A 22,815-nucleotide genomic window follows, 5' to 3' on the forward strand; every position below is an offset into this window, starting at 1 on the left:
AGGTAGAAACCAGACTGAAGTAAGGTTAGTCCTGCATAAATAAATAAAAAGAGACTGTATTTCCAGTAGGTCTGAAGTGTGATGAGAGGAAGGGAGAGATGGCATGACGGCTGTAAAGGATTGATGGAGGTTTAATTTTGTTCCTGAATGATAATAAACATTTGAGTATGATTACATGCTAATGGAAGAAATTAGGAGAAAAGGGGAGTTGAGGACATAGAGGAAGGAAGCACCTAAGAAGTCGGGAGAGGATGGAGTCCAGAGACAGGTGAGGGTATTCATCTCTTGCATTGTGATGGAGAGAATGAAGAAATGATTGATATAATTGCATGACAGTTTGTAGACATTGTGGAAGACAGTGCAATGGCTTCATTTTCTCTGAAAATAGGGGTAAGGTCATTTGGAAATACCAGATAGTACTTGAACCAGGTATTATGGAAACCCAGAAGAGCTGGCACTTGATATCCAGGGCCCAACTGGGCTTAGTTGCTTTGGGCACAGCAAGTGCTCATTAAAGTTAACCAGTTGATTGGATGGCCTCATTTATCAGCTTTTCCACAGATTCTCCTCATTTAATTAATGAGCAATATGGCATTTTAATGTGGTTTAAACAAAAATCAAAGATAAGATTCATTATTCTTACAACTCGATTTCATCATAATGAAGAATCTACGAATATATACAGAGCACATGCTACATGCCAGGTGCTAGGTGCTGAGTGTTCTAGGCACTGAGTATACAGTGATGAGTGAAAGAAAGTAAAAGGTACAGTCTGGACTATATCACCCCTTGCTTTCAATTACTCTCCCCACAGTTCTGTGAAATTCCGTTTGTGCTCCAAGAGGTGGAAAAATTGTCCACTCTCTATCCGTAAAAATGCAACTCTGGATTGTAGAAAAATTAGTAAACTTTTGAATTAAATTTGGAATTTCATTAAGTCATGAATTGGAAATGTTCAACAGCTAGGAATAGAAAGGAGAAAGAGTCAAAGTCATAACAACGTAACAACACCTGGATATTGTCTCCAACTGTCAGTACCTGTAGTAGCGTAATAAAAATAGTAATCAATCAATCAGACATTATGTGTACTTGCTCCACACAGCACTCCCTTCGTCCATGCCAGCTCCACGTACAGGATCCACACAAGGAGAATGAAGAGTTGGCTCTACTGTACTTAGAATTGTATATTCATTTTACTTTTCTGGTTTTAACTTTTAAGGTGTCACAAGTATCTCTTTCCTGATAGATTACCCAAAGTTAATGTGAAATTCATTATGTATCTTATACAAATCATACCCAAAACATCTATACTTGTGCTAAGATTAAATATAACATGTTGGAGCAAAATGCCATGAGTATATGAAAACTGAGAGTTACAAGAGAAGTGGTTTGGCAAACTTAGTATAGTTACGAGTACTCCTCCAGTTCCCCATCTCCAGCGACCACTTTTTCAAAAAGGCATAAAAACAAGAAGTCCACGGGACGTCTTTTGTAGCAATAGCTATATCTCACAAGGCATCCAGACACTCTTTTAAAATATAAAGCTACAAACTCCACATATTATATGAAAGACTAACTTTTCTCTGGTGTCAATCCCAGTTCAAAAGAAAACCTATAAAAAGCGCTCTATTGCTAGAAACCTATTTGCATGTATCACCAATCTACAGATTCAGGAGATCAATAGATTTGTTCAGTTTCAAAGATTAAAGTGTGAAAAATAGCTGAACTCAAGTATAAACAGCAGTTTAAAAGATTTTTCTAAAGGTGTAAGACAGAAAGAGAGCATAGTATGTACACATATTGTTGTTTTACTAAGATATATAACCACATTGAAAGGAAGGATTTGAAGGAATAGTATACACAGTAATTCAGTTACCAAAAAAAGAGGGACTACCCTATACTAATCAAGTACAACAGTAAAAATGTAAGAAAGAGAGAAATATTAAAAATCATAAAAATAATATTTGACTTCACACATTGAAAATTTAAAAAAAAAACAAGTTTTGCAACTACACAATTATTTTAAATTTGAGACCTCAGCAATCTAGATTTTATTTCTACTACATTTTTTTTTAACAGATGATAAAAGAAATATCACCTACTCAGAACATGACTTTAAGTTGAAAAACAAACAGTAGGAGATAGGAAAACGTGATTGAATACACATTGTTGCTTCTGTGATTCGGCTCAAAATGCATTTTGATGCCATAAGGATCAGCTTAGGAGACAGTGATTAAAACGTGATGTCCTCATAAACTCCTCTGCTCTAACGGCTGGACTACAAATGTTTGTCAAAATGAAACTTCTTAAGCAAGTCTTACGCAGCTTCAGTGTTATCCATATGAAAGCCAAAGGAATTTTAAGAAAGGAATTTTTTAATGGAAATACAATTAATTTAAAATGAACATTTTATTTTTTTAAGAAATCAAAATCCTGGAAGACAACAAGGAATTGGAAAATGCTCTGAAAAATATCCAGATGCCTAAAGAGGAGATTAAGAAACTTGAAGTGGATGACATTAGTAAGATCTTCTAAAAACTTCTCATTTATAGAAATGAAGCTGAATACTCTTCTTACTTTAAAAAAATGTATAGGGTAAATGTTACAGCCCAAACCCTCTAGTATATTACAGGATCTTATTTAAAACAATCCTACTGTAATAATATTTAGTTTTACTAAATACATTTAGTATGTTTGTGAATATAGCTGATCTTCTACTTTTCTATAGCTCCCTTTCAGCACTGACATTTTTAAAAAAGAGCTTATCTAATTTTAATTTTAGAATGTGTGCTTCTGGAACAAACAGTAATTCAAGATTTCTAGTCATTTATAAACACAAAATACTTAATAAAATCAATTTTAAGGATATTCTCAATTCTTACAATTTAGTAGTTGTAAATTGATTTTATGGTATATATTGTTATTAAAGAAAATAAATGATGCCATGAGTATTGTGGAATGAAATTTTTCTCCTTTTTTTGTTTTCAAAGCTTTATGGTACAAGATGATTCTTCCTCCTCAATTTGACAGATCAAAGAAGTATCCCTTGCTAATTCAAGTGTATGTAATATTTTCTTTGGTGTAAAAACTATTTACTGAAAATATGTTGGATGCAATACACATTTATGAAATAGAATGAACCATTCTCCTTGGTAACAGTTCCTATTGATGCTGTTTTTATATATTCCTCAACTAATCAGAGTAAATAAAATATGGCTATTTAAAATGGATTGAGGAAGTTTTGAGATTTTAGATGGACTTGCTTGCATTTGCTGTGTTGAATTTCCTTTGTATGGCAAATTGCCGAATGTGTCAGAATACCTTTGAGATAGAGAAATTGCAGCCAAAAAAATATTGTAAATCATCTTAACGTCTTATGTAATTGAGTTAGAAATGAAATAAAGGAATAGAATACATTTAGTGGAATCACACCCAAAATCAGTGCTGACCTACACACAATTTGCTTAAAACACCATGCATTTTTTTTAGTATATCTTATGTCTGCTTTTAGCAAGTGGCAGGTGGCAGAAATGACGAAAAACCCACACATATTCCTTGAAATGCCAACCCTAGATGTATCCGTTTTGGGGAATAGGAGAGGCTGTGTCCCAAAACAACTTCCTTGTAGCAAACCTCTGGGAAAAGCCTGGTCTCCTCTTGATTTTGAGCCAGTTCTAACGCCATTGTTATTTTATCACATAATTGTACTGGGAATTACTAGAGGCAATGCTTGTCCAGAAAGGAAAGTTGAGTTTTATAAAGGAATCAGAGATTTTTTTTTCTTCCTTTAGGTATGGTGGTCCCTGCAGTCAGAGTGTAAGGTCTGTATTTTCTGTTAATTGGATATCTTATCTTGCAAGTAAGGAAGGCATGGTCATTGCCTTGGTGGATGGTCGAGGAACAGCTTTCCAAGGTGACAAACTCCTGTATGCAGTATATCGAAAGCTGGGTGTTTATGAAGTTGAAGACCAGATTACAGCTGTCAGGTGAGCACCTTCTCATTCAAGCAGATGTCAACACGCAAAAAATGTCATTCAATCACTATTGCATTTCTCCATTTTTTTAATGACTTAATTATTTTTGTCTCTTTTCTTCACTTGGTCTAAAACTACCATTAATCTTAAAGGAACATTTTTGCCAAATATGAAAAAATTATTCATGGAAGAGGGCTAATAAGTGTGTAGAAAACTGATTCCTAGTGCCAAAAAACAAATACCCTCTTTCTATGTGCTGTCAGTCATTCGAATATCCTTTCATTTATTACCATAGCTCTCAAGTGGCAGAAAATTTGTGTGACTCTAGTGATGACCTTCAGGAAACTAAATACTTGAATTTGCTCAAGAATTGTAAATTCTACGCCATACATTTAGACATGGTTCAAGAGTTCAATAGTACTACTTACTTTTAGGTGTTGGACACTTGTTAAACTAGTTGTCAGTTGGCTATTGGTAGCATGCAAGTGTTTGCCTGTTTTCATTCAACAAAAACATACTCATTTTACATAACAGAAATTATATTATGAAAACATTTAGAGGAAAGACAGATTCATAATCTGATTTTTCAACCACAATTTATGGTTCAGTCATCTTTTCCTGAAACAAAAAGAATATTGTCACCAAAATTGTTGCTTCTTTAGAAACACTGTGCAGGATTCGTCTGGTAATGTCTCTGTAGTTGTTGGGTTTCTGTTATTACGGTGTGAGTAGATGAAGTTAGAGAACAGTAATTTATAAATCTAAAGTCAAACAGGCTAATTGCACTCTCAGTCATGGACTTACAGGAATATATGACAGCTAAAGGTGGAGCACTGTTTCACGGGCAAAGAGAAATACAGAAAATTCATGAGTACACTTCTTTTATCACTTGAATGTCATTAATAGTTACCGATTTCAATACAACATACACAACACTGATTGCATTTAACAGCTAGGAGCCAGGCCCAGACAACACTTTTCTATATTGTTGTGTCTCATCAAAGCAGAATAGTTTAAACTCCAGTAATTATTTTTAAAAATAGAAATGTAATCATAACCCATGTATTTTCAAATGTTTCTTTCATTGTATGAACAGTCATATACATACACAAAACATTCAATTAAAAGCAAAGCCTATTTGAGTAAAATATGACAAATTAGTAGGTTATTAACACTAAAATCTGTAGCCATCGCTCACTCCTAACTTCTAGGAGGTTGGCTCCCTCTGTCTTACTGATCCAGATTTTTGGCCTTTCCACTGTTAACATGTTTGGGGGAGATAGTTCAAAGAAAAATTCTACTGAGGCATCAGTTTCTCATATAAAGACTACAGCATGCCTAAATGAGAATATTATCACAATTGTCAGAATTATAGCCTTAATTCATTAAGGGACTTTTTTTTTGGCACCATGGCTCATATCTATTCGAATTTAAGCCACGCAATAAACATCAAGGACATGTAATCCTGGGACTACATGAAAACAAAGATGAAAATTATGTTTCATTTATAATTCAGTTAGGTCTTTTCCAAAGCTGGTAGAACTAAAAAGTGGTTTCTTTCAGCATTAGTTAAAAAAAAAAATCATGATCATGATCATGATTATGATCACAAACCCGCCAATAACACCAAAATTCATCATTATGCTTTTGTGCATTTATTTACCACCGCAAATGCAGCATTTAAACTTTAGAAGAAGAAATAGCTTGTTAATGAGTTCCTTGGATGAAATGAAGTTTTAAACCTGAGCAATGATGTTTAACATATAGGACATATGCCATAAATTCTACCGTCTACTGATTTTCACAGTAATACCAATTTTCTTTGGCTTTTAGAAGTGAAGATGGACTAGAGGTGGTAACTGGACACCTTTACTTTCTCTGAGCCATTTTTATGATGGAATCTGAAGAAAGTCTTCCTGCTATAGGACAGACATACATACGTTCACTCATTTCCTCAGCCATTCAGCAACATATCAAATATTAATACATGTCATTGCAGTGCATTCTGTATAAAATTGTGCAATTTACAATCTCTGCTTTCAATGCACTTACAATCTGGTAAAATGGGGTAAGCCACCTGCGCTCTGAGGGGACAACATTGCTATCAGGTAGAACTTTTGTTAAACACCCCAGTGAACGTGGAGCGGCTGCGTGGCCCATGCAAAGCATATAAGCAACAGTGGAGATGGCAGCCAGGGCTGGCCGTGGTTTTGCTTGCAATCGTTATTATGCAAGTATGAAAAGGAAGTCTTGGAACCCAATGCTTTGAGAAAACAGAAGCTAAAAAGGATAGACTTATAATGATAATCCTGGGAATGATTCAACCACACGTCTCCCAAAAAAGTGTTTTAGAAATCAGATACTGAATGCCTGACCTGGGAAACTGTGATTATAATCCCTCTATTGTAGCCCTCAAAACTCCCCCCAGAGAATGAAATTTGTCCCTTTGAATGTCTTATAAAATGCAATCTGGCTAAATTTTCTATATGCCAAAAGAAAATCATATGTATATATTCAGAAACAACAGTAAATACTAGTCAAGGCCAATAAATAGATTTAAACAAGGAAAAGCAGGGGAAAAAAAAGAAGTCATGCAACCTCGCAACTTTTGTCTATACAAAAGAGAATGCTTTGAAGGAGATGCACGTGCAGTCACGAACGTAAGTGAAACCGAGACCTGCTTTCTTCAGGTTTCTCTGCAAATGGTACATATGTGAGACCCATAAAACTTTGGTGGTTGCAAGGGCAACTCTGTTCATTTAGGGTTTGTTTGGCATTATTGACATTCCCACAACTTGGAAATTTTATGTAGCTTCAGGGTTAGTGGTGGGGAAGGATTATATGAGAAGAAATATTCTATCATGCTGTTGTAGATGGCATCAATAAGAACATTTCCAAAACAGGATAATAATTGATCACTAGTATTCTAACTTGACCTTGGCCTAGGGGCATTTTTATGAGACAAAAGTTATAAAGTACAACCCAGCCTCCAAAATTAGAAAACATCCTTTTCATTTGTTACTAACATTTTGTTGATTTAACCATATTATCAACAGTATTTCTGATAACCCTCCTGAAAGCTCTTCAGAATTTGAAGGTGAATTTTATAGAGCCTTGTTGGTCTCATAGTGCTCAGATTATCTAGCTAACCTTTAACCTAGTCCTGCCACATTAAGTGTTAATGTTTCATTTCCATGTTAACTATTGCACTATCATTTCCTGTAAATGTCATGGTTTCGGAATAAACCTAGGAAGAAAGCTGTTAAGAATTTCCTGTTCCCATGTATCACCTGTTATTTGCTTTTTACTCCAGATGCAAGGCAGTATGATTGCTAGCTTTCTGGGAGATCATAAAATCACCACTGATTTTATGGCTCAGAACTGTCTTCAAGCAGTAGTAACAAGATTATCTTTTTTATTTTTTTTTTTTTTTGTATAACAAGAAAGTGAGCCTTCTCTTCTTTCATTTGGTTTTTGAAGTTTGTGCAAGAATTGCTGAAGTGCCACAATTTGCTGCACACTTTCTCTGCTCTACCATGAGCAGCATCCACACAGGTAGCAACTCTCCATTTGCTACTGCATTTCTTCCCTGTAGACTCCTCAGTGTCCTTCAGAATCAGTGTCGGGTAAGCTGTGACTAACGGGGCCTCTTCCCATCTGTTTGTCCCGGGCATTTGCCCAACTCCTCTATGCATCGGAAACGTGCATGTTGAATCAATGCAAGGAGTGAAATGGTTGCTGTGAAATCCCTTTAAGAAACTACATTATTCAACTAATGAAAATCACCCAGTCCTACTTCCAGAGAAGAATGATGAGAAAGGGCATTAACAGTAACTGAATGAAACAATAGTAGTATCCTTCTGGGACTACACGGCTCGCTTTGGTCTTCTTCCGTTGCTGTGGCATACAGTGGCTTCTGCAATGGCTCGTCCAGTTTGCTTCTTTCTACCCCTGCTTCTGTTTCTCTGAGATCTTATCAAACCATTCTCCAAATAAATCACAATTGCTCTAGAACACCAACCGTCAGGGGAACATGGTATAAATTAGGTTGAAACACTCTTGTTTTGTATTGACTTGGAGGATTTCCCATGATGTTTTAAAGGCCATCCTTCAGCAGAACCCGTTGCTACTAAGGCAAAATTTATTTCCAAAATAGTTTTCAAATAGAGGATCTTCTGTAGTGGAGCTGAAACAGATCGTTTCTATGTCCTAAAAGATACATGTCCTAAAAGATCATGCCCGTACCATGATGAATTGAGGGTGCCTAAGTAGGAAATGGAGGAGGGATGTATATTTTTTCTCCAATGTGACTGAAAATGAAATGGTGATTAACAATTAAGCCACAAGATGATAAGAAATTAATCAAATTTAAAACAGCAATGACAAAATGCTCCTTTCCTAAAGCTGGGGATTTGGAAATTTGGTCCCACTCATTGGTGTTGCTGCTTCTTGTGTTCCTGTCTCTTGATGTCTCTGAGCCTCAGGTAATTCACCCAGACAGTTAGGGAACCAGGCCTTGCAGCTCTGAGAGTACTACTCAATAACTGTACGATAGAGTCTGAGAGGATTCGCTTATCCTTTTGCAGAAAACGTGATAACATTATTTTAATTATTTGTAAATGCAGCCTTATTATGCATGTGTTTAAACAAAGAAAATGTAGCATTTCTATTAAATCTTTGAATTAACTATGCTTGTGTAATGAAGTAAATGTCATGTGTACACACTTAAAATTCTAAAAATTTGTTTCTTTTACTTTAGAAAATTCATAGAAATGGGTTTCATTGATGAAAAAAGAATAGCCATATGGGGCTGGGTGAGTTGTTTTATGTTTTATGCCTGCTATTCGGTTCAGCAATCATCATTTTCTAAAGTGTTCGTTTATAAGGTTTCTCATGAAATGTTAATGTTGCAACATAATTTAATCTGTCAGTGGAAACAATTTGGATAATCTGGGCTTCAAAGTGGTGGTTTTAAGTGTTTGTTTCTTTTATTCAATCTTTTATTTTCTTCTCTGCACAGCAAATTAACTCATAATTGAAAAATTTTTACTTATTTCTTTGGTACTAGATTATAGCATACTGAACTGAACCATATTCATCAGAGGTTTAATTTACTTTGTTATTTCAGAGTTAAATATGTATCTTTTATTTGATACTTGTACTTTATGAAAATTTGAGCTAAAGTTTGAAATTACAGGAACTTTTAGAATATAAATTCCTTAGTACCTAGCCTAGCAGAGTCATAGCTTGGCTGTTTGATGTATATATATATATATTTTTTCTTTTTGGCAAATTATTTTATTAGACCTAATGTTAATTTGTGCTAACTGGAGAGAAGTATTATTTAGTTTCCTAATTATAGGTCATGGAGATAATTTTCCATTTCTAGGGAACTGTGCAGGTTGTGAAAACACACATTAAAAGGAAGTGGCGAAACTTATCAGTTATGGGCAATGAAGTCACTGGAAAGTTTAGAGAAATATTGGAAAGAGTTTAGATTTGCCCATTATAAATTATGATAATTACCCTTCAAAGAAGATTTCTTGTTTCATTTTTTGGTCTGAATTTGTACATTTGCAAGTCAATTTGCAGCCATTTGCGCTTGGGTTGTTTTTCTTGGCTGTTTTCTATGAGAGCGGCCTGCACAAAATGAAGGGAATAAAACCCAATATTGAAGGGAATCTGCAGGATTCAGCTCAACTCTCAGCTCAGTGACCAGATGAAGAGCTGTTATGAATTCGAAGAAAGTTGTTACTTCAAGCCATTTGGTCCTTCTTAAAACTATCAAATGTTAAATATCTAAACAGAATGGAATTCAAATGAGTAGAAATAAATATTTTATAGTGAAATATTTCATATAAGACCTTTCCTACCATCCATTTTTATGAAATTTCCTAAAGCAAATCCTTGAAAAATTCTAATTTCAAGCTGAACACTTGCATGGAATCGTTAACATTTCTCTTGGAGTTAGACTTTGCTTTTACTGCAGGCTTCGAAATAACCATAAAGTAGAACTTTTTATTTCATTTATAGAACATTCTAGGTATTAGTTTGGTAGAGAACCATCTATGTGGGATGATTTAAAGAACCCACTCATCACCCAAAAATACATCCCTATCAGCCTGAAATTCTTCAATAAGAGATTCTCGCCACATCTCATTGTGCAAATGCCACAGAAATAGTATATTAGGACCCCCCTTACTGCCTACTTTCCAACGTGGCAGTGATCATGAGGTAGCCTCTGAGAGAAGACAGTAGTAAGTGGACTGCTCAGGGACACAACACCTGAGCAGACCCACATCGGCAGGAGGAACCAGCAGGTGGAAACAGACCTTAAGACTATACTGTTTTTGTCAGTTCTTCAGGTTTAAGACTGGTCCACATTTATTAATCTCTCTGTCTGATCACTGACTCGTTCATTCTTTCATCCATATAGTAAATTTTCAATTAGGTCTTTTACTGGGCTCTTTAGGGGATGAAAAATGGGTTAAGTTATAGGCCTGACTTTCTTGTGGGGGAAACAAACAACAAAAAAAGGCAGGAGCTCAGCAATATTCCAAGTGTTAAGAGAGACGTAACTTGTGTGCAGTACAGAGGAAAAAGAGTGGTTAACTGTGGCTGTAGGAGGTAGGGGAGGATTCAGAAATGGGCTAGCCTTTGGGACCAGTGAAGACAGATGAGTAACAGGGCATTCAAAGCGGAGTGAAAACCACATCGCCCAGCTCCTGAGTTAACAAAGAGCATGGTGTGCGTGAGTTTGTCAGAAATGCCTGAAACTTGAAAAGTCTTAATTATCATGAGGAAAGTGTAGGGAATGAGTCTGGGTAAGCAGATAGCCAGATAACAGAGGGCCTTTTAAGCCACATAAAGGAGAGGGGTCTCTGTGCATGGTTCTGTGACACCTTTCTCTTCATTCTTCTCTGTCTCTATGATCATTATGTTTCATTAATGCTTTACATTGTTGGTGTTTTTCTGGGTCTAGCCTTGACCCTCACTACTCTTCATTTCTTTGGACAAACGCTTGTGGTTTCAAGGTTGACTGTGACCTCCAGATCCCTGCCACCAGCACCCGCCTCTTCTGAGCACCCATGACTATTGGTCATCTCTCCCAAATGTCTTACCCGGGCCTCAAGCTTAGCTTACCCCAAGGTAATCTTGTTAAAATCTACTTTAAAACAAGCCTGTATCTTCATTAAAGGCCTCACCACACATCTAGTCAGCCAAATGAGAAAGTTGAGAGCCATTTTCAATCTCTCCCTTTACCTGACTCCAACATTCTGTTGGTCAGTAAGTTCTGTCAATTCTAGCTTTAAACATCTAAGTCTGTTCTCTCACATCGCCTTAGTTTGAGTTTCTTCATGTGTAATTTAGATCAGAACTTCCCAAACTTTAGCTTGCATAAACTTCACCTGGAGGGCTTGTTGAGACACAGCTTCCAGGGCCCTACCACCAGAGATTCTGATTCAGTGCTCCCAGGTAGGGCCCAGGAGTTTGTATTTCTAACAAGATCCCAGGTAATACTGATGAGGTTGGACCATGCACCATAGGTTAGGTAGCACCAGTTTAAACTATTCTAAATTCTAATTGCTTTTTAATTGTCCTCAGTGCTTTGGCCTCACATGTTCCAATGTTGCTAAAGAAGTTATCGTTCCAAAACAATATTTACCATGTTGCTTTCTGCTCGTTTATTTTATAGGGCTCCACATTGCCCACAACATAAAGCCCAAATACATTTCCTTGCATGTAAGGCCCTTGGCCTTCTGATTCCAGTTTACTTTTCCGGGCTCATCTCTCTCCACTCTTCCCTGCACCTTGTGAGCAATTTCAGTTATACCAGTGCTTCCTGGTTCCCATGATTTTGTACGTGCTGTTCCCTGCACCTGCAATGTCCATTCTCTTCTTCCATTTCCCCGCCTCTTCTTCACTCCAAAATGGAAAACTCATAGTTGTTCTTTAAGACCCAACTCAGATATGACTTTCTTTGTGTTCCATTATCTCTTTATATTTCTCATGATAGGAGCTACCATGTTTTATCTTGTCTGCCTATATTGGTTTCTCCCATAAGAATGTAAGCTCATATAGAGAATGGACGGTGTCTTATTTTAGTTTTGGTTCTCAAATATTTAGCACAATATTTGGCCATGTTGATGCTGTTTAAACTGAATTTAATTCTATAAGTTAATGTCCCCCCAAATGTATCCCACTAGTAACAGGAGATTTTTCAGGAAAAGGTTCTATGGTCTAATAATTTGGCAAATCATGAATGCTATATGTCAGTGTATACAGGCTCTATGAGGACTAGTAAAGAAACCTGTTAAATTTTGTTTAACACGGTGCTACCAAATAGTATTTGATCCCACAACTCTTTATTCCTCCCCATCCCAAAACACACATTAACGATATTTAACATGGGCACGTCTCAGAGAAGTTATCTTGAAGTTAATGGGGAGTGGTATTGGTGCTTTAGAAAGATAATCTTGATTGCAGAGTGGAGAATGGCCCAGGGTAAGGGAAGAGGCTGGGCCAAAGGTCTGGGAGAGCAGTGGTACTGAGGACAAGTATCACAGGCCCGAATTTAGGCAGTGAAGTAGCAGTTGGGAAGAGGTCATAGCTCTGCATTCTCTTTTGCAGTATCATAAGCAGGGCCCTTTGAGACATTGGAGATGGAGAAGAGAAAGACATTGAGAATTAACATAATATTCTGCTATTATTGTGTTTCATCAGGGAAGAAAGTATCTGTATCTATGAATTACTAGGTACTTTAGTGGTCTGAGAAATACATCGTACCTAACCAGACAAAAGTTGTTTGGAGTCAATTGGTCAATAAGCTGCAACTCCCACGTTTTCCTCCATTATCCATTTCACAAAGTGGAGAGAAAGCATTTTTATCTTCCCTTTTCATTTTTCTGGCTCACGTAAAACAAAACCCAGTAGCCTTCGTTTTAGCTGCTTGGTAAATATCCACTATGTGCCCACTACGGTGCCTAAGAAGTATCTGGCTATGACAATGGTTCTTAACCAGGGTGATTGTGCCCCTCAGGGGACATTTTGCAACATCTGGAGACATTTTTAATTGTCCCACTGGGGGTGTGCTACTGGTATCTAGTGGGTAGAGGCCAGGGATACTGTTAAACATCACACAATGCACAGGACAGCCCCCCACAACAAAGAATTATCCAGCCCCAAATCTCAATAGTGTCAGGGCTGCAAAACACTGGTATGCAATAAACACTGAAGCAATTATTCTGACAATTGAAGAGCAGCAAGAGTTTTGCCTAAATTATTAGAATAACAGCCTCATTTCTGGGCTTTGCTTTGTTAATATAGGCCTAGCCAGGTGGTGTTGAATAAGCATTAGTTCATGATTTAATCTTAGTTCCTTTCTCTTCCAGTGACTAATTATAAGCAATTTGAATTGCTATGTGTGATCAACGATGTAAAAGTAGGACAAATGCACCTCTAATGAGACTATATTAGACTCTGAACTTAAAGTTCTCCCAAAAGAGGTTGCCCTAGTGTAGGGGTATAGAGGAAATGGCATGGGTTGCTGAGTCAGGTGTCCTGGGTTTGAGTCCCAGCTCTGCTGCTTACTGACTCCAGGGCCACTGTGAGTTTACTCTCAGCCTCAGTTTTCTTGCTGCGAAATTCAGCAAGAATTTCCTCACCAAGACACTGTGAGGATTAGATGAGTTAATAGCAAAGTTATATATTCAACAAATATTCACGCTATTCCTACTGTATGTCAGATCGAATTCTCAGTGCGGGGAATACATTCATTGATAAGACAGCCAAAAGTCTCTACCTTTATGGAATTGGGAATGGTTGGAGTGAAAGATAATAAGCAAGAGAAATGAGTAGAATACATAGAATATTAAATGATGTTAAGCACTGTGGAGAAAGACAAAACAAAACAAGAAAGGGGGGTGATATAGGGTTGGTACCATTTTAAATTAGAAGGATGAGGATGTCTCATTTGAGGTGACATTTGACATTTGAAGAGAGAAGGAAGTAAAACATGCCAATTTTCATGGACAGAGTATTCCAACAAAAGGTCACAGCATTTGCAAATATCCTGAGGCTAGATCCGGTGCAAGAGTTCAAAGAACATCAAGAGAGCCAATGAGCAAGAGGGGAGAAAAAAAGACAGGGAGATGTGAGGTGGGAGAAGGAAAATAGATTGTGTGGGATCACAAAGACCACTGCAATAACATTGGCCATACAAATGTTAGCCACTGATTATTATCGCCTACAGGTGAAATAGTCCAATGTGCCTTGTGGCTCAAGTAAGAGTGTTCCATAAACCCTCCTTCAAAATTCTGTGCCCTTCTAAGAATGTTTTTTAAGATATCCTTCATTTAAACAAAATGGCAAGGCATCTAAGTGCAAAGGACAAAATTCTAGAATTCTCGTGGCCAATCTGCTCTGTAGGTTCTTTTCTTGTAGCAGCCACCCACTCCGCCTGGGAGCCCCACTCATGGGGGAGCAGGAAAAAGTCAACTCGGGTTTTCTTTTTTCCCCCACTTCATTTCTACAATAGGAATAGCTTTTCCAAGCTGCCTGAGAATTTAAAGTACACCTTTTTTTCTTTTTCTTTTCTTTTTTTTTTTTTTGTGCTGCTAACACAGTAGCTTTTGCTCTAACAGATTCCTAGAGAAAATTTGTATTCATTCTTAAAGCAGGAAAATTTTATTTAAATACAACACTATCACCTAATCACTGAGTAAATACAGATTAATAATTCCTCAGATTTTGAATTTTTAATTCAAATGCTTTTGAATGTTTAAAAACCTTTTTACAATGTGCAAAGTCTCACTTCATGCTATTTCCTGCTCTGGGATAAGAGGAGGAGAAGCACCCAGTATTTTTATCTGTAGCGAACACACTTTCCAATAAAACCATAAACAATAATAATTTTTCTAAAGGTCTTCAGCTTACCCTGCTCTCATTTGAACTTAAAATTAAGAGGGAAGGGAAGCCCTTCCATTTCAATAAGAGTTGTTGCTAACCTACTAATCAAAACAAAATCATTTTTATATTATAAGTGAAAGTTTGAACCAGATAGAAAATTGCCACTTACTAAAATGATTTTCAAACCCAAATGTTTCTTCTGCTTTTAAAATATATTTTTCCCCTATTAAAACAAGGTTTAGTTCTTCTCCCTGTATAATAAAAAGAGGCCATGGCACAATTGGAGCAGCCTCTTTTATTTTGTGTTTTGTAGCTAATGGTTCTCAGTAAAATTCCCGAGAGCTGGAAACATAAAACCATAAGCTAGTACAAAAATTTTTTATTTAACTGTTGGATTCAGCAAGATAGTTTAGCTTGTTCTCCCATGCCATGTATTTCATGGATTAAGAATAAGACCCTTGCCACTGACCTATTGCCATCTGTCTGTCTGTCTCTTTCTCTCTCTCTTGTGCTCACTCTCACTCCTCCTTCTTTGCGGCAAAGAATGATATGATCTGTCCTGACCTCGGGGAAGCGAATCCCAGAAATTTGTGGTAATAAAGTCCTATAAATAAGGTGTGGCTTTCGTTGGAGAGTCACTCTATCCCCTTATGATTTTAGTGACGTCCCTGCATCAGGGCAAGAATAAACACTGAGAATCACTTCCCAATCTAGTGCACACATTTTTTTTTTTCTTTTGGTCCATGTCCCAGAAGACTGCTTAGTCCTCGTTCCCAGGAGAAGCACCTCTCTCACAGCCTGTTTGTACAGAGCAAATTTGCATTTCAGGAGGAGATGTAGCCTTATTGTGATACCTTGTTCGTTTCTTCCTATGTAGAAAAAGGTTCAAATTTCCAAGTGACATCGGCAGAGATCTCTTTCTGTTAACAGGATCTCATTTCTAAATCACCTCTTGATTCCTCGGAGAAGGAAATTGATGAGAGTTAAACCTACCCCTGACTCTGCAGTTTGCGTCCTCTTCTGTATTTCTTTGCTTTTCCGTTAAATTTGTGGGAAGAAAGATAGGGTTTTTAAAGACACCAATGACTTTTCCTCCTTTGAACTGCTATGTCAAAAATCCTAAAAACAGAATATGTACCACTACATCATACACAAACTCTGGCCATGTCGTAAATTATCCAAAAGATTCTTATGTCCTTCCTTTGGTGTTCCATTAAGAAAAAAATAAGTAAATACATAGATATACTTTCTGCCTCACAGGACTTTTGCAAACTGTGAATAAATATCTTATATTTGCATTTTGATAATAATTTCCTTTTTCTGTGCATCTCTTTCAAGTAAAATCTTCTTTGTTCCAGCAAGGTCCTAGTTGGAAAGATAGGGGGAAAAAAAAGAAATTTTTTGCAGAAAAATTACAGTTATATCTCTCTCTTAAACCGCTCCTACCATGTTTTAGGAGGGTCTATTCTGAACAGCACACCAAGTATTTCTAATTTATTAGGGATGAAATCACTGTTACGTGTGGCGGAGCTTGCTGCCGAGAGTGCAAAACAGACATTTAATCTACCCTTCGCCGTATCCCCCAGCTTCCTTCGGTCCTGATTGTAGAGTTGCTATAAACATATGGAGGAAAGCTTATGAAAGGAAATCTGGGACTGACTCATAACAATGTCTCTACAGTCCTATGGAGGTTATGTTTCTTCACTGGCCCTTGCATCCGGAACTGGTCTTTTCAAATGTGGGATAGCTGTGGCTCCAGTCTCCAGCTGGGAATATTACGGTATGGAAACATTTCATAAATGTTGCCCTGAAAACATTTAACACATAATTACTCTATATCTGAGGTTGCTAGGAAAATGAATTATGCAGTAAAATTCACCCCAGCATCACTGGGGAAAGTATAATTTATAAAGAAGGTTGTTTATATGATTGATTATAATCATATTGTAACAATCAAAGAAATCTCATGAGTGAGGAAGGGCTCTTCCATAATCCAATATACCTGATTTCCTTCCAGAAACCTTGAGTCCCTGCTGAACTAAATCTTTAAAATCAGCGCTAACTCTGTTTTTGCAGGCACAGTTACAGCATAACTGTCTTTTAAGCACCTTTTACACAAAGGCAGGCCAGGGGCCGACCAACTCACCTCCACGCCACAGTTTGCAGCTACTAGCTCCATTGTTCCAGAAATCAGAGAAACAGAAAAATATATTTGAGAAGTACCCCACCTGTGTGTGCCTATTTTTATGATTAACATTAATGTGGGGTGATTATTTGGAAGCAACCCTAATAATTTTACAAAAATTAGCTTTTATCAGATCCTCTTCCCTGTGTTGGGGTAGAAATGAGACAATTGTGACTTACAGGGAATCCTTATACAGAAAAAAAAAAAATGTGTGTGGGGAGAGGGGTTGGGAGAGTAGATTTGGGGGACATATTTTGATCCTAGAGGAAGTAAAACACCAGTAAAAGTACTAGAGGTAGCTGGTTTTGTGATTTCTTTTAAAATAGATTGAGGTCATTCTACAGGTCATTTTTCCCTCTTCATTCCCCTCAGTAGGGTAGAAGTGATAAAGATTAAGATCAGCCCTAGAAAGGAATTGTTTAGGTGTTCCTGTCTCCATAATCTCTTCCTCCACTAATTCTTTAGCCCTATTGAGGCAAATTGCAGAGACAACACACATTCTTTGAGGCCAACCATTTTAGCAAAGTGAAGCAAGACTTTACCTCAAGAGCTCCACATGAGAGAATCGAGGCGCAGGTACTAAACAAGGAGGTCTTGTTGGTTAATGAAAAGACATGGATCACACTCAAACAACATACTCTTATCTATTTTATAGCATCTATCTACACGGAGAGATTCATGGGTCTCCCAACAAAGGACGACAATCTTGAGCACTATAAAGTAAGCATTTCCCATTTTATTGAGGTCATTAATTTATTTTAAAGGTGCTAAATAATTTTAAAGCAGTAATTCAGAGTTGACAGCTTTCATTCTGGGTCCCCAAGCAAGTATGATGATCTTTTGTTAAGTGCAAAACACATCACTAGAGAGGATTTTACTCCTTTCGGATTCTATTCTTTCTTTCTCCATCCTCCCTTCCCTAACCTCCCTTTTTCTGATCTTTCTCCCCACCCCCCAGCCCCTACACAGCTTGAGCGGGCATCATTTATGCCTAAGGTCTCACTCATATGTAACATATGACACATAAACTTTCAGTTTTTCAAACTAAGAATCAGATGGAAGTAATGCAAATGATGATGAAAATGTGTTGCTCTGACTCTTAAATATTTATCAACCAAAGCAATACATAATTTCAGTATTGGTGCTAAGTCCATTGCACAATGATTTAGCTAGTTTTCTATTAGAACTTGCAGCAACTAAAATGTTAATTTTTTTCTCTTTTCCAGAATTCAACTGTGATGGCAAGAGCAGAATATTTCAGAAATGTAGACTATCTTCTCATCCACGGAACAGCAGATGGTGAGGTTTAAGCAAGACTCTTACACATAAAAATACTGAGCCAGCATCACTTTGTTTAAGAAACATTAAGCATCCTCCTATGCCTATGCTCAGGGTCAGTACCTAAGAGTCAGGGACATTTCCATATCTGAGTGTGATTACTCACTGCTGACAATGTCAAATGCATGACTAGATAATTGTTGGTGTTCATTTCCAGGCAGTACATTGTCACTCTATGCTTTCTGGTATTTAGCAGCACTTTAACTCTCTCTCTTTGTTGCAGATAATGTGCACTTTCAAAACTCAGCACAGATTGCTAAAGCTCTGGTTAATGCACAAGTGGATTTCCAGGCAATGGTATATAATTTTGTTTTACTCATGTTCATGGCCTTAGAACCCCAAGCTAAAAGGAGGGTTTTATTTTTTATTTATTTTTTTAATTGCTTTGGTAAAACCTGACAATGAAGCTGCAGAGTACAGTAGGCAGAACATTAGCAAATGAATCTTGGATCTTTTTATTAACTCCCTGAAAGACCCCAGGCAAGCCAGATCGCCTCTTGGGTTCCCAGTTGAGTCATATAAAGTAAAGGAGTTCACAAGATTAAATGATCTTCTAGCTCAAACATCCAATAGTTCTGCAATTGTTTGAACGTAAGTGCAGCTACGTGCTTACAGTCCCTGCAAAACCTGGGAGTCCCAAAGCAGCTAGAAGATTCTGTTTGTTTAGTAAGAAGCAATTGCAGAATGTTATCAGAAACCTCAAAGGCTCCCTGAAGTCATGCAGCTCCACTCAGGGTTAGAGAACCTTTCCTTCCATGTGTCCTCAGCACCTGGCACATGCCTGGCCCATCACAGATGCTCGGATTTGTACTGAGTGAATGAATGAGCTAAATGTAAAACCCAGGTTGCATGAGGAATGGAAAATGGAAACAGGGAAGAAGACACAGTGAAAGCCAAGGCAAGGAGGGCCATCCTTGGCAACTACCTTTTCCCTCACCAATTCTCCCTCAGTTGCTTATATTGAACAAAAACCCAGAAAAGGAGACCCCCATTTTTTGGAAATGTTTTTAAAAATAATTTTCAGGCTGGGAAGGGAAGGGGGAAGTGGGAGATGAAAAGAAATTGGTTATGGGGAGTAAAAATACAGTTAGATAGAAAGAATGAGTTTTAGTATTTGATAGTACATCAGGGAAATTATAGTTAACAATAATTTATTGTATATCTCAAAATAGCTATAAGAGAAGAATTGTAATGTTCTCAGCACCAAGAAAAGATAAATGTTTGAGATGATGTATATCCCAATTACCCTGATTTGATCATTTACACATTGTATTCAGATATCAAAATGTCACATGTATCCCCAAAATATGTACAACTATTATATATCAATTTTAAAAATTACAAAGGTGAGGTGACATTTTCTTGATTGTTTTTATTGCCACTCCCAAAGTAAATTCAACTTAGTGAATATATATCATTATATCATGACCACTGACACCTTTATTCAGTGAAAACAATCTTACTGGCATCTCTCCAATGATAAAGCTTAAAGTTACAACACTATCTCCCCCTTTCTTACAATGCTATTTTTAACTCCTATATAGCATATTTATAGTTATACGTGGATACATTATATTGTGTATTTTCTGCAACAGAGAAAGATTAGATTCACAGGCTAAAAGCCTGATGGATTTTTTTGAGCTACAAGGAGTCTTAGGGAAAATCAAATCCAACCCCTTTGTTCTTCAAACGAAGAACCCAAGCTCCAGAGGAGCAAAGTAAGAGACCCAACGCACCCATTCTGGCACCCAGGCCTTCCGACCCTGACCCTTCAGGATGCTGGCAGCTGTGAAAGCTTCGCCACTGAGATCTAAAATATAAGTTAAGGAATATGAAACAGTAGTGGAGTGTAAGAAAAGCTCTTTAAATCTTCCTGCTCTAAATATTTACATGTAAGCTATTTTACTTCTTCAAGTGTTCTTTGGTAAAAATTTCCCCAAAATATTAGAAAATGTATCAGGTCCTGAGAGCACAGAAAAAGTCAAGGTAGAGGCATGTTGTGGCTGCAGGAATAAAACAGGCTTCTTTTCTCTTTGTGTTTCAGTGGTACTCCGACCAGAACCACGGCTTGGCCGGCCTGTCCACGAACCACTTGTACACTCACATGACCCACTTCCTGAAGCAATGTTTTTCTTTGTCAGACTAAAAATGACACAGTTGCGAGCCTGTATCACAATCTGAAACCTTCATATACATGTCTCAGACCGTTTGCTTGTTTTACTTTTTATGTTGTAAAGTGCTGGTATAAACAAACAAATGAATGTTGTTCTAAAGGCTGGTAAAAAACAAAGAGGACTCAGAAGTTCAAGTTAAATATTGTTTACATTTTCTGGTACTCTGTGAAAGATGAGCAAAGGGAGCCATGCATTGTGCTTTGGACACAGATGGTGTTTTATCACCTGTTCGTTTGAGGAAAAGAAATAAAGTCAGGAATTTAAGTGCTATTATGTTGTCTGTGTTCGTTGATTTCAAGTTCCAGGTTCTATCACAGAAAGAAGTGCTTGTGTAAGGCAAGTACATGAATAATATTAGGGTGGTCATGGAGGAGAAGATCCAGAAGCAGTTTCGGATTTTTGTAATGAGATCTCCAGATGCTGGAACAAACAGCTCAGAGTAGGCAAAAGCATTGTTCAGAGAACGCAATGAATCACGTTTGAGATGTTTGCACTCTATGCTGTCCCTCCAAGAAATGTTTATTACATTTCTCCCAGAAGATTTCTTCAACACTGCCAGAAGCATTTGATAAGGATAAAGTCAGACTTTTGAATTCAGGCTCCTTTTAAGAAATGCTTCAAATTTGGAAATGTTCCTATTTTGAATCCCTTTTTAGAATTAGTAATGGTAACTACTTTCAGATTGCCAACCCATAACCTAACTAAACAAGACAATACAAAAATAAATAAAATGGACATCAATAGCTAGAGAGGAAAATCTTACATCTATGAGATCTTTCTGGGGTTTTAGTTCTACATTGTAAAGTTCATTTTGGAAAAAAATTCTATAAAGCCTGCAATCCCAAAAGCGATGTTCTGCCAGTAACTGTCAATTAAAAACTATGGGTGGCCTGCCACCTCTGTGATTGCCATAGAATTAACACGATCCATACCAGATCACCAGAAGATATTTCTTGAATGAATGTTGGAAGTATCCACCATGCCACTGTCTCGGAGACCTTTCATTGATATGTTTCCCAGCCCTGGACTGCTTGGATAATTTCTCCCCATCCCTAGCTTGATTTTTCTTTCCAGTTGCAGGTGGAATGCATTCATGCCTTCTCTTGTGTTCTGTGGCCAGAAGAACCAATGGGCATGGACCATTAGAGCAGGAAGGGCTTCAAAGATCATAGATCATAGTCTTCTCTGGAGTTTTTGGACTTATCTCAGTCTAGCACTCTTGCCACTTCTGCTTTCTGAAACCATGCCTCCTACTCAGGCCACACAGCCCTACCTCCCATGTCAGGAAGGGGTGCTTTGTGGTGTTCAGGGATCCAGGACAACACCTTCCCAGACTCAGGACTGGCTACAGCTGCTCTTGTCCACATACATGCAACGGCTGATGCACTGAGGGTGAAAGGACGCTACCATCTTCTGTCTCTGTTCTGCACAGAGCAGCCTCTGAAGCAAGCCCAGGGAGATTTCCTCGTAGTTGTCTCATTATCCACTCTCTCCAACTAGGGAAAGGAGAATAACCAAGTCATTTCCTAATACTTTAACTGGGGAGATCACAAAGTCATTACAAAGACGAAGAAGAACAAAAATCTTCTTCCTCCAACTTGTTTTCTGCCTTTGTGGAATTTGCAAAGTTGGATTCTAACATTCATGCACAGTAAGTGGTCTCCACCTCAGGCCTTTGTTCCCACTGCCACAGAGGCAACTTCTAAGAGACAAATCTTATCATGTCACTTTCCCACTTAGAAAACTCCAGTGATTCTCCATTGTCTACAAAATAATTTCCAAACTTAGCTGTGTGACACATAAAGCCCTTGACAATCTGTCCCCATGCAGATTTTCCAAACCCTTCTCCTGACACCAGCCTCCATAGATCCTTTATTTCCTCAAATCTGTCTCTCCATATCTCTACATGCTGTAAAATCTTAGCAGTGTTGCCCAAGGGGTAGGTAGCCAAGAACCACATGTGGTTATTTAAATTTAAATGAGTTAAAATTAGATAAAATTACAATTCAGTTCTTCGGACACTCTAGCTATATTTTACTGCGCAGTGGCCACATGTGGCTAGAGGCTACCATGTGGGACGTAGAGGTAGAACATTTCCATCATCACAGAAAGTGCTATTGGACCATAACGCCCTAGAGAAATCTTCATAGCCCATGACTTAGAACATGGCATATCACAGAAACTCACCAATTGTTGATTGAATGAATGTCTCGGTGTTCACGGGAGATTTAGGTTT

General features: G+C 37.5%; 1 protein-coding gene across 2 annotated transcripts in view; it reads left to right on the top strand.

Annotated features, from left to right (window-relative positions):
• The window catches only part of FAP (fibroblast activation protein alpha), a 68,554-nt gene extending 47,705 nt beyond the window's left edge, over positions 1-20,849 (top strand). For both annotated transcript variants that reach the window (XM_069472021.1, XM_069472026.1), the window contains 9 exons: positions 2,423-2,521; positions 2,991-3,060; positions 3,792-3,986; positions 8,734-8,788; positions 16,563-16,662; positions 17,723-17,787; positions 18,294-18,366; positions 18,629-18,702; positions 20,450-20,849. In XM_069472021.1, coding sequence (XP_069328122.1) covers positions 2,423-2,521; positions 2,991-3,060; positions 3,792-3,986; positions 8,734-8,788; positions 16,563-16,662; positions 17,723-17,787; positions 18,294-18,366; positions 18,629-18,702; positions 20,450-20,551 — 833 coding nt within the window. In that variant the 3' untranslated portion in view covers positions 20,552-20,849. The remainder of the gene's footprint in view (positions 1-2,422; positions 2,522-2,990; positions 3,061-3,791; positions 3,987-8,733; positions 8,789-16,562; positions 16,663-17,722; positions 17,788-18,293; positions 18,367-18,628; positions 18,703-20,449) is intronic.
• The last annotated feature ends 1,966 nt before the right edge of the window (positions 20,850-22,815 follow it).

Source organism: Eulemur rufifrons, chromosome 1 (assembly GCF_041146395.1).
Source record: "Eulemur rufifrons isolate Redbay chromosome 1, OSU_ERuf_1, whole genome shotgun sequence".
Taxonomy (NCBI): Eukaryota; Metazoa; Chordata; class Mammalia; order Primates; family Lemuridae; genus Eulemur; species Eulemur rufifrons.